Source organism: Akebia trifoliata, chromosome 12 (genome assembly GCF_017979445.1).
Source record: "Akebia trifoliata isolate Shusen 1 chromosome 12, ASM1797944v1, whole genome shotgun sequence".
In the NCBI taxonomy this organism is placed as follows: Eukaryota; Viridiplantae; Streptophyta; class Magnoliopsida; order Ranunculales; family Lardizabalaceae; genus Akebia; species Akebia trifoliata.
Window position 1 is genome coordinate 12,304,343 of NC_141386.1, and position 12,622 is coordinate 12,316,964.

The window sequence follows — 12,622 nt, forward strand, 5'->3', positions numbered from 1 at the left end:
TCAACATTGCATTTTCTTGATAATTTAATGCTGAAATTTTGTTCTTTCTTAAATAGTAAATCAAAATTTGGAAAAGATACAAATTTCATTGTTAAATCATCGAAAAAGCAACATTGGCTTATGGTCAAGCGAGTAAACCTAATATTACATTTGCAAAGGGTTGAGCCTAATATCACCAATTTTACAGGGTGGTATTTCTAAAATACCTATTAATTTTACAACTTTAGATGAGAATCGTACTTTTCGACTAAAAAGTTCATACTCGTCCTTTTAATAGATAATAACTGGATATTTCCGTTATTATCCAATAAGATCAACAGTCAATATGTCCTTTAGCAAAACGCCAAAACGATATAATGCAATCTTCAATTTTGAAGAAAAATAAAAAAGACACAGTCACTCTTGCTTGCCCTTTCCACTGTGTCAATAAGAAAACATACATAAAGAACAAAAGAGAAAAGGAAAAGAACGAAAAAAAAAGGAAATTAAAAAAAAAATAAAAATAAAAACTAACCCTAACCCTAGACCTAACCATATACCCTAGACCTTGAGTATGATCTCAGTTCCGTTACTCTTGTCTCCTTCGTTTCGCAGCAAAGCCAACCCTCTTTTCTCTCCTCCGTTCTCACTACTATCTCCTCTCCCACTACTGTTATCTGACTTCCCATCTTCAATGCTCTCCGAGCGGTCACCGCCACCTCTGACGTCAGATTCTGGCGAGCTGTGTGTGTTAGAGGAGTTCTTGTAGAGGTGGTAGGGGTGGTGGAACTGGTGAGGTGGCGCAGTATAAAATTCTTGTAATACAGGTGACCCCCCACAGTAGTGTGGTGAAGCGACGGAGGGAGGATGTGCGGCGTAGATTGCAGGGGAGGTACTGTGCGCCGCAGCTGCTGTTGCGTACTCTGGTGGGATCCAGATGCTACCCAAGACTACAAGCTGTTGTGTTGCTGTTCCTGCTGATTGTGGGCTAGGACTTGGTCTTCGTGTGTGGAGTCTATATTTCTGAAGAAAAAAAGGGGAAAAAATTAAGAACATATTAGTCTAATTAATGTAGGTGGATTGTGTCTACTGTTAGTCATGGTGTCATTAAGTGCACCTATTTGGCCTTATTTGGGAATGATGGTTGCAAAATTGGTGATTTGGAGAAAGTGCAATTGCAATTTGGGGGAACTACTGTTTTTTTTTTAACCATTATAATATGACGCCCCCATCACAGAACGTAGATCATTTTTCTTGCGTGTCCCAAGGCATTTGATTTACGGTTGTGTGACAAGGGCGTTTGTTAGAAGGGGGCCTACGCTTTATTTTTGAACATTATCTTTAGTAAACAACAATAGCAATAACCCCAAGGCCTAGTAGCAAGCGAGCGTTAATAAGCTCCTCGTGAAAGGTAGGTCAAGTGTTTGAAATCCTTCAAAGCAATGAATTCTTTGGGGTCACCCCCCTGGATCTGGTTGACCCTTGACTTAACCTGTTAAACGTTGGACTTTCCGATGGGGTGGTACATTTATCTCACACAAAGAGTGGGGATACACAAAACAAGCAAAAAAAGAAAAATAGCATTCTCTGAGTAGCATCTGATTTTTCTCCATTCATAGCTTTTTTGCTTCTCTAAAAAGCATATAACTAAGTCACCACCAAATGATAGCTTCATAAACCAAAGCTCTTTGGGGGGAATATAATGATGGGTGTGTCCTTGGAATGAGTTCCAAACGTTACGTTAGGTAGGCTCTGTGAGATGTGAATTGGAGCAATATTCATGGCTTAACTTCATGAATTTCTGCATGTGTGTGTGTGTGTGTGTGTGTGTGTGTGTGTGTGTGAGAGAGAGAGAGAGAGAGAGAGAGAGAGAGAGACCTGTAAATGGCTCTTGACTTCATCATTTGTCAAACCATCAACCTTCATCAGCTCCCTGATTTGTTTTGGGGTGGCTACTGTTTCCAAAATGGTGAAATAAAAATAATCAATTTTCTTTAACAACAATCATAATCAGCTTTTTTTTTTTTTATAGCTGTTAGTTAATTTACGTAATTTCTTTGATCCTGGATTACCTTGAGAACCACCCAACATTTGAAGAGCATTCACGAACTGCCGGTGCAAATCTGGCGACCAGCACCTCCTTGCTTTCCTTTGAGTCTGCTGCATGTTTGTCGCCGCCATCACCTGCACTTCTGCCTGATTCCCTCCTCCCTTCCCTTGCTCTACGATTATCTCTCCATTGCCACCCTTGTTAGAATTCTCTATCCTTGAACAAGATATCACATTATCCAATTCTATGCATTTCTTATCCTCGATTTCTTTCTCAGCCGAAGAAAGAGCTAAATCCGGAAGAACTCGTAGGGTAGGACTAGAACATGTGTTCCTTTCTTTCGAGAATGGAAGGAAAGCTCCTCCATTTCTTTTCTTATCATCTAAAGCAAGCTTAGGACTAAGGCCAAAACTTGGATCGGCTCCTTCTGGAGACCCCATTGTTGTTTGTTGCTTGCTTCCATCGTTTGCTTGGCTCCACAACTGTGCCGATATCATCCAACTTGCCTTCTCGGAGATGCATGATGCTTTCTCTGATCCTTCAAAGTTTGGGTTTTTGAGAGGTATAAATTCTTCGAGTACTGGTCTTGGCCCTTGGTTTGCTTTGTAGGTCTGTAGCTGCTGTCTAGAAGCCTCCATTGCTGAAAAAGAAATAAGAACATGATAATATATAATTTAGATAAATTAGAGACTATTTCATCTTAGTAATTTTAGTTTAATGATAATTTATAGGTAGGTTCTATTATCTCTCTAAGTAAACTCTAAATGATTGTGAAGCTTTAATGGATAATATGCCCATGGTTGTGACATTGATTCCATTGGATATTTTTACACCTTACACAGAAGCATGTAAACTATTAATACTATATAAATTGAGATTCTGTAAGAGGTAAGATACCATTAGTGAGAAGTTGCATGCAAAGGGGTAGCTCACGCTTGAATGCCTCGATTTTGAGCCATTCTTCTTCGAGACGAGTGAGAAACTCTTCTAGCTTTTGGGTCTGATCAGGTAGATCTCCAAATGACTTTAGAGGCATTGAATAGGTGTGTGGCTTGCAGTCTTTGTTTAGTTCGGAAGGAGAACCCATTGTTTATGTCGAATTCTATATCTTTTTGTCAGCAATCTTTCTTCTTCTTCTTAATGTTTCATGGCCAAGAGAATAGGCAAAGAGAGAGAGAATGTTGTTTGTGAACACAAGGAGGATAGTCTTCTTTTTAGGGGTGAATTCGATGGCGGAATAAAGTAGTGTTTAGAGAGATGAAAAGGAAAAGTAGAAGATAAAGCAAAGGGATGGTAACTTCTTGCAAAGAACAATTAAAGGGAAAAAGCTGTTGGGGGCCTGTGAGTGAAGGAATCAAGGATGGTGACACAGAGAGGATCATGTGCTTAGAGCCTGATTTTAGAACCTTTGGAGTCGTCTTTGTACGAACTCAAATTACAATTAGAAAAGATGATTCTTCTTCTTCTTCTTGTCCAACTTTTCTTCTTTGTTTGTTAACACCCACTTCAAAATTTTAAAATTTGAACCCATTAATAGTGAATCTCTTTCTTCATTAAATAAATCATTTTATTTAATGGACTGCTTTATATTTGAGATATTTCAATATTTTTTGTCCTTTATAAACTTGCATTATCAAATGTATAATTACAAGTATAGGTAGATGATCAGGCATAACATTGTACCGTTTAGGCATATAGCATGGTTTCACAATTCGTTGACTCAATTCTGCGATTGACTTCATCAGATGACGGTTTCATAACTCGTTGACTCAATTCAAGACTACTCAACCAAGTCAATTCAACTTCCTTTGATTTAGTTGGCCTACGGCTAGGGGTACTCGGTTTGTATGGTGTTTCTTTTAGAGAGTTACTATTGCCCCCACCAACTTTTAGTAATGCCACACCAACTGTGTGCAATTCTTTGATGATTTACTAAGGAATTGGCATGGCATTAATAAAAATTGGTGTGGCAATAGCAGCTCTCTTCTTTTATACTATTGCTGATCTAAGCCTGGATAAGTGAGGAGGATTACGTCAGGTTAGCTATCGATGCAAAAAATCACTGCTTCCAAACATGATTTCAAATTCATTCCCAAACAAAAAAAAATAGTAAGTTCCCTCATTCTATTTGTCAAAAAAGCATTTTTCTTCATATTTTCTTTATTTTGTTAGACTACTAGAATTTGCCCATACCTATGACATGAATGATTCATGCATGTATGTATTCTTTATACGTTTAAAAGTTTTTTTATGAGTAGAAAACCATTTTCACATCCTTAATAAATGTTCAATTGACCCCTTTCAAGTGTCTAGTCAACCCATCATATATATATATTCATAACGAAGGGTATCCGGGCCAGCTTGCGCGCACCAGACTAGTCCCTACGACCCGCACTCAGGCTATACCCCACTACGTGGAGCGATGCGTGGCCACCAAGGTTTTTTATAGGTAGTGGGATTTGAACTTGAGACCATAGAAAGAGCAGATTCCTTGGCCCCAAGTTACTACCATCATATTCAACAAAAATCATTCTTACACTCCCATTATTTTACTCAAAAGTTATATCAAGTATGTTGAAATACTTCACCGAGTCTATTGATATAAGTATAAAGAACAAAACATTGTAAATAGACACAAATCCACAATAAAGAAATTGAAGGTGAGCACGTGTTCAATATTACATGTAAATTAAGAAATTGAAGGCTACACATTAATTATTATTTATTTATTTTTTTGCTAAATGAGCAAACGTTGTATTAATAAAGGAATCAATACAAGAGCCTCGGCCCTAATTTACAATTTTGACATTAGGAGACCCATTTTATCACCCCAAAAAATCTTTTAAACAACAAAAGGTAAGCTACCAATATCATGAAAAAGAAATGAATCTGATGTTTGAACAGCAAAATTTGCAAGTGAATCAGCGGTAAAATTCCTCTCTCTTTAGGCATGTTTCACTTCCCACGTTATTAACGACAGAGCTGTCCTTATTCGATGAAGCCAAGTTTCTAATCGCCAAGGAATCACTCTTACTTGAAGGGCCTTAACCAATAGGAACGAATCAGACTCAATGATGACGGTAGCACAAGAGAGGTTAAAGCTCTTGAGAGCTACTAGAAGGGAACGAAATTCTACCTAGTGTTAGAGCCCACGCCAAAAAACCAACACCCAGGTTAAAGAAAAGAATCATCTCCACCCCTTAGAATAGCTAAGCTTGGGTTTCCTCTAGATGCCCCATCGATATTTAGTTTGAGCCACCCATCTGGGGGAAGCCTCCAATGAATCTGAATTAATTTTCTCTTGCAAACACCACGAATCAGAATCTACAAAGCATCAACACAGCTCATTTCAACAACGTTTGGGAGGGACTTAACATTTAGCACACTTCGAAGCTCCTTTAACTATCTTAAGATTGTCTGTATCACAGCCTAAACATCGGAGGATCCATGATGGTAAGTCTGTCGTTGTCCTTCCCATAGAAATTAAAATGTTTATACCATTAGTGATTAGAGTAACCTAGGACTAGCAATTAAAATCACATTTATGTTCTATCCTTATTTTAACTTAACTCCAAGGGCTTGGTGTGAGCTCATTGGGTTAGAAGATATAGCATGAAGGTTGAATAATTCAATAGTTAGAGCTCTTTCACTCACTAATGTGTAAAGCCCCTACTACCAATTATCTAGATTAAGTATGTTTTATTTTAATCTAATTTAAGTATAAAACATCTAAGTTAAGCAAAATAGTGTATTGATTCATCTAGAGCTTTAATCCATTAGAGTTGGATAAAACCTTGAAGAGAATCCAATAATCATAGAGAAACATGAAAGGATAAGAAGTAGAATACAAAATTAAAAATTTGCTCCTTCTGTCACTAATGGAGAGAGTCTAGCCTATTGAAAGAGCCCTCGATTCGCGGGGTGTGCGGATCTGCTTTTGATTTTTGAGGTTTAGGAGTCACCACCTAGTTATTACGGTCTAGAAACCGAACATTGACTCTAAAAGGTAAATAATAATAATCTACTAAAGAAAATACGGGTCCAGGGATCACGTTACGGGGTTAGAAGGTGTTAGGCACCAACCCCACCCAGCAAACACCAGTCTTTACTTTTTTCCAAGAAGACTACATTGCTAAAAAACTAAACTACTAAAAAATAAGAAATATTTACCTTTACGAACGCAACGGTTTTGTTCCCTCGGATCTGGTAGAACAGTTCTTCGTACAACACTCATCGCTTTATTTTATCACCGAATTCGCTTCAGATCTCCAAGACAAAGTACCTCCTTCTTAGATCTATATTTTTCTAATTTGTTATCGATTTCTGAGAGTTTTTGAAGAATTTCTAGGTGTTTTTTGAGATATAATTGGGGCATGGATGTTAGGTAAGGAGTTAAGACTTCAAAATTAGGATTTAGGGGAGGCTAGGGAAGCTTTTTGACCTACTTTTTCTAGGATTTATTTTTTTTATACGAAAATAGGTTGTAATGACCCTTATTTATAGATTTTTTAAGTACTTTTTAGATAGAGTTAGTATTTAATTAGAATTTTTTTAGATAGAGTTAGTGTTTAATTATAATTATTTTTAAATAGAGTTAGTGTTTAATTAGAATTACATTAGATAGTTTTATAATTTAATTAGAATTCTATTGGATAGTTTTAGAGTTTAATTACGTTTCTTTTAGATAGTTTTAAAGTTTAATTAGAATTCTTTTAAATAGTTTTAGAATTTAATTAGAATTCTATTAGGGTTGTGACTTTGTTCTTATTAGATTGATTAGGGTTTTGACTTAAGTCTCAATTGATTAACTAGAATTTAGGATTTTGACTTAAGTCTTACTTGATTGACTTGACTTAAGGATTTTGACTTAAGTCTCACTTGATTGTTTAATTTGGATTTCACTTTACATTAATTAATGTTTTAATTATTAATTTCAGAATTTTTAATTATTAAAATTGTAAAATTATCATTTTACCCCCGGAGAGGATTTTTGGCGTTTTAAGTCGTTTTTCAATGTTCCAAGATGTTTTGCTCATCAACTTTCCATCTTCCTTTCATGAAACCAAACTGGTTTCGTAAATTCAAGGCACAGCCTTGTTGGATACATAAGGGAAGGATTTGGGAGTTTTGAAAGTAAGTTGGGGGAGTTCTGGTTCCGTACAGAGAATGAGTGGTGATAGTTGTGTTGTGGTTATGGATAAAGTAGGTATGTAAAGGATGAGTGATAGCATATTAGAAGGTAATGGGAGTGGTATGATGTTGGATGAATTGATGGGATTTGAGGACAAGACGAGAGGTGGTGGGTTTGGAAAAGATGGTAAGGGGTTTAAGATAAAACCTTTGAATTGGGTGGTGATGTGAATATCAGTGTTATTTTGACTTTGAGAGTAGATGGTGTTGATTGAGATATTTGAGGTGTTGGGCTTGAGGTAAACTTTGATCTTTGATCCCAAAGGAATAATCAATTGTGAGGAATCAAAATCTGATTCTTCATCGGAGATTCTGTTTACTGCATTTGTCAATCCTGGACCATTCCCATTATGAGTTGGAAATGGGTTTTGATTGAGAATCTGTTGTGTTGGTGCAGGATCTAGAACTATGAGTTTCCTATTTATAAAAGCCTGAACAACATTCTTTAACTGTCAGCACTGATCTGTGGGGTAACCAGGGGGCTCCCATGTGGAATTCACAGTTGGTGGTAGGGTCGTACCCAAATGTGTTCTCAACTTCTGGATAAGGCTGTCTCAATATGACATAGTCTCCCTTGAAAAGAGTAGGCAAAAGTTTATATAGTTTCATCGTGAGCCGAGTGAACTTTCTTCTTCTTTGTTGCTAATTATTGTTGTAAGGTTGACGATATTGTTGTTACTAATACGGTTGTGCTTGAAATTGAAACTACTGTTGATTGTTGAATGGCCTTGCTTGGGGGTGTTGTGCTTGATATGGATGGTTTGGTAGTGCTTGGACTGTCAGGGGTGCTTTCGATGCTGTGATTGGAAAATGAACTGGTTCTTGAGCTGATTGTAAGTAGTTAACCTGCCCGTCATCCTTCTTCTTTGTTACACCTACCAGTTTTCTTTATATGGTTTCACTAGACGAAGCATCTTGCTGCAGAGCTATCCAATCTATAATCATCCTGAACTTCAAATCATCTTCAATCTTATCAGCAATCTGAACCAGTGAGAAAAAACTGGATGCAGTGTGCCCTATGAGGTGAGTATAATAGTGCTGCCCAATGTAGAGATAAACGTTGTGTTCATCTCGATTTCCATCATGGGAGGCTTTACCTGCGAAGCAGACTCCTTTCATCATTGGGTGTACTACCTAATGATTTCTTTGGGTTTCCCCGTCATCTTAGTTACAACTTGCTTGTCTAATGTGACATATTTGTTGAATCTATAGTTACATATGAAGGCATTGGCCAAGTCTCTCCAACATCGGATTTTGTTATGATCCAACTGAGTGAATCATCTTTGTGCTACTCCCGTTAAACTTCTCTGAAACATTTGCATTAGGAGCTTGTCATTTCTTCCAAATTGGCACATAAGACCACAATACAATTTCAGATGGGTGAGAGGGCATCCAATGCCATTATATTTCTAAAATTCTGGACATTTGAAATCCATCGATGGTACAAAGTCTGGGTGGAAACAGAGTTCATCAAACCCGTAGCTATCTTTAGAATCTCCCCTTTCAATCGATTCAATTCTTTCCTAATCACATCCATGCGACTTGACAGCTTATCCTTAGCATGATTCCTCTCAGGCATTTTAACCCAAGTTGACTCTCCATCATGTGCCATCTTGATATACTACAGAGGCAGGCATTGAGTAAATATGAGGGGAGGGATGTTTGCCAATTGAGTTGGTGTCGACATTGGTTGAACCTGAGATGACATAGGGTCATGGATTGGTGCCATTGGAGGGGGTACCACAGTTGAATTGGCTATTATAGGTGTTTGCTGAGTAGACTATCTCGAATTATTGGCATGATTCTGAATAGCTTGAATAACCCCTGATACTTGTAGGAGTGTTGATAACATGTTCCCAATTGATGCTACTTGATCATTTAGTTTCTTAAATGTTTCCTCGCTAATAAGACGATTGCTAGTCAGATTATTTGCAACAAATGGATTTTCTATAATTAGAGGCTCAACTCTGTCCATTTGCTATAGGGTAGTAGTCTTGGATCTAAGGTAATACCGAAATTGTGTTATAGCCCCTCTTCTCAAACCCTTTCTCTTTCTACACCCAATGTTTGTACCCTCAATAGAGAAGATTACTTTGCAGTGTAGGTACCTTGGTTTAAGAAAAAAAACAAAAGATCTAATCCTTGGGCAAAAGAAAACCTACTTGTAACACCTTTATTACTTCTGTTATTTTTTTTTCATTTTTTTTGACACCTAAAGGAATGTAGAGAATCTATCTTAAACAAATCTAAAATGTTCTACTAAGGACGCTTAAGTGATGATAAAATTGGAAAAGAATGAACTGAATATTAAGGTGTCCTTTAAGAGGTCCAAAGGTCTTTGATAGACTTAAACTACAAAGAGGAAACACAACTAATTTGACCTTTAAGAGGCCTAAAAGTCTTTGAGAGACCCAAACTATGAATGAAAATATGATTAATTTGACCTTTAAAAGGTTCAAAGGTCTTTGAAAGACCAAAAATACAAATGGACATGTGATTACTTGCTATGGTAAAAAACAGGTGCTCGATTCTCTTTGAGTACCAAATTCCCGACTTGCAAATGGCGAGCTTTGACCTTCTTGTCAAATGTGCGAGTGACTCTTCTCTGATAAGCTTGCATGTGGTACAAAACTCTAAGTTTTTTTCTTCAATCAGGTTTAGTTATTGATACCGTTGACAGATCCAATCTACTTCTAACAACTGACTTTCCATCATAACCTTGAGAGATGGGATTTGCATTTCAACTAGTAAGATTGTTTCCGTACCATACACTAGAGAGTAGGGAGTGGCTCCTGTGGAGGACCGTATCGAGGTACGATATGCCCAAAATACAAATGACAACTTTTTAGATCAATATATATGTGATTGACACATCTTCTTGATGATTGTCTTGAGGTTTTCATTGGCTACTTCAACCACTCCATTAGTTTGATGACGATAAGGAGATGATTTGTGATGTTGAGTCTTGAATTTTGAACATAAAGTAATAACCTCATCTTTGAAATGTGGCTTGTTATCAGAAACCAATTATGAAGGTACCTTATATTGATTGATGATATTTGTTTCGATGAACTTTGAGATTCGAGATGCAGTGAGGACATCATTGAAACATTTTATAACATCTTCTTTGATCTTATCGATATTTTTGTTTTATCGGGTGAGCATCTATTCCGTATTGAACAACACCCAAGCTTATACCCAACCTATTCTCATAGGATCATGCGAACAAGTTTTTTGAAATTTTTGAATAAATTCATTATCCCTTCAAGTGCCTCTAGGGATAGGATGGTTCATATATAAATTTCTTGGGAATTATTTTTCCGAGGTTAATGACCTTTGCTTCCTCGATTAGAGGTTGAGCATGATATTTATCTTTTCATTCAGAAGGGGGCTCATTGTTAGAGGAATCTATTTTTGAAGGTAGATTATTAGTTAATTCATTAATGCATTCTATGTATTCAGAAATTTTCTTTATTTAATCAAATTCAGATAGGACGACTGAAAACGTCCTTGATCCGCGGGATGCGCGGATTCACTTTTGACCTTTGAGGTTTGGGAGGCGTCACCTAGTTATTACGGTCTAGGAACTGAATATAGACTCGAAATGGATAAAAACGACTAATCTACTAAAGAAAAACTAAATCCGGGGATCACATTACGGGGTTGGAAGGTGTTAAGCACCAACCCCGCCCGACCAATGCCGGTCTCTACTTATCCCAAATAAGACTACATTGCTAACAAAAAAAACCTAGATAGAAAAAAATAAAAGAAATTTTACCTTCGAACGCAACGATTCTATTTTCCCAGATCTGATAAAACTGCTCCTTGTACCGTACTCCTTGCTTCGTTTTGTCTCTGGATCTGATTTCTGATCTTCGAGGTAAGGTATCTCTTTTTTAGATCTGGATTCTTCGAATTTTTTTTATGAATTTTAGAGTGTTTTTAAGGGTTTCTAGGTGTTTTCCAGGCTAAAATGGAAGTATGGGTGTTAGGTAAGGAGTTGGGGCTTCAAAATTAGGGTTTATGGGAGGCTAGGGAAGTTTTTTGATCTACTTCTCTTAGGGTTTATTATTTGATACGAAAATAGGGTGTGAGGACCCCTATTTATAGATTTTTTTAAGTGTTTGTTTAGATAGAATTAGTGTTTAATTATAATTCTTTTAGTTAGAGTTATATTTTAATTAGAATTGTTTTAGGTAGAGTTGTATTTTAATTAGAATTGTTTTGGGTAGAGTTATATTTTAGTTAGAATTCTATTAAATAGAGTTATTATTTAATTAGAACTCTATTAGGGTTTTGACTTTTGGCCTTATTTGATTGACTTTAAGATTTTGACGTTAGTCTTACTTGATTGACTTTAATATCTTGATTTTAGTCTTATTTGATTGATTTTAATTTTGACTTTAATATCTTGATTTTAGTCTTACTTGATTGAATTTAATTTTTTTTGAGAACCCCCCTCAATTATATCTTAATTCTTTGGACCCCCAAATGGAGGGGTCCTTGAAGAAATATCTTGGCAACCTTCAACAATTTTGCTTGAGAACCTGATTGATCGATTTTTTTAATTTAAATTTTTAAATTAATTTTATTAATGTTTCACTTTAATTATTTAATATTTTATTTATTAATTTCGATATTTTTAATTATAAAAATTGTGAAATTACCGTTTTACCCTCGGAGAGGACTTTTCGCGTTTTAAGTCGATTTTTTTTTATGTTCGAAGATGTTTTAGAATCGATTTTTCGTAAGGAATTCAATGGAAATATTGGTTTGTGTCACTTATGAAATTTTTTGTATGAAATGGTCATGAACTTTATGAGGGGCATTTTCATAATTTTGTCAAATTTTGTGAAAATTTGCAAAATGATTTATTTGGTTTTGATTTTTTATTTTATGTGTTCGAAAGGATTTTCCTAAGCGTAATGTAGGCTCTAGGGATATTTTAAGGTTAGGGGTATTTTGGTAATTTGATCATTTTTTAGTGATTTTTATCTCAAAACTTCTTTTTGTCTGAAAAATGATGATTTCTAAGCTTTTGGGATTATATTTTCCTAGCATAGCATGGTTTCTATAGTTTTGTCAATTCGAGATACCTTATCCGAATTTCTGAAACATGTCTGGTAATAAAATAAAGCATTGGGATAAACATTCATCATTGGGAACCGTTGCAATCGGGTTGACGAGTTGATTAATCAGGCGGATGCAAAAATAGGGTGTCTACAGATGCCCCTCTTTGGCAGAGGGTTGAAGTAAACTAGATAACAAATCTATTTTGGTAGATAGTGCGATATCCGAATGCCAAAGCTAGTAACAGTTCATTTTACAGCCTGATTTAGCAATTCGTCAGGGTGTTCGGATCCTTGAGGGTAAAGCTCTCCCCGAACTACAAGGTTGTCAGGT

The 12,622-nt window shown here is 36.2% G+C and overlaps 1 protein-coding gene across 2 annotated transcripts; it reads right to left on the minus strand.

The window, feature by feature from the left end:
- Nucleotides 1-354: 354 nt before the first annotated feature.
- Nucleotides 355-3,228, minus strand: LOC147388905 (myb family transcription factor EFM-like). Of its 2 annotated transcripts, none has more exons than XM_086418637.1 (4): nucleotides 2,927-3,228; nucleotides 2,052-2,669; nucleotides 1,858-1,931; nucleotides 355-1,002 (listed from the first exon to the last, which is right to left on the minus strand). In XM_086418637.1, exons 1-4 carry the CDS (start codon nucleotides 3,114-3,116, stop codon nucleotides 541-543), a joined length of 1,344 nt encoding a protein of 447 aa, XP_086274763.1. In that variant the 5' UTR covers nucleotides 3,117-3,228; the 3' UTR covers nucleotides 355-540. The 2 variants fall into 2 exon arrangements, with proteins under 2 accessions (XP_086274763.1, XP_086274762.1); XM_086418636.1 differs by having other exon boundaries at nucleotides 1,858-1,934; nucleotides 2,927-3,227.
- Nucleotides 3,229-12,622: the final 9,394 nt, after the last annotated feature.

Excerpts from the sequence above, each read along its gene's own strand:
- LOC147388905 (XM_086418636.1), bottom strand. The coding sequence starts at position 3,116 with ATGGGTTCTCCTTCCGAACTAAACAAAGACTGCAAGCCACACACCTAT. Across the intron at positions 1,935-2,051 it reads AATGTTGGGTGGTTCTCAAG|TAGCCACCCCAAAACAAATC; the intron begins GTAATCCAGGAT and ends TTTTGGAAACAG. Across the intron at positions 1,003-1,857 it reads AAGTCAAGAGCCATTTACAG|AAATATAGACTCCACACACG; the intron begins GTCTCTCTCTCT and ends TTTTTTCTTCAG.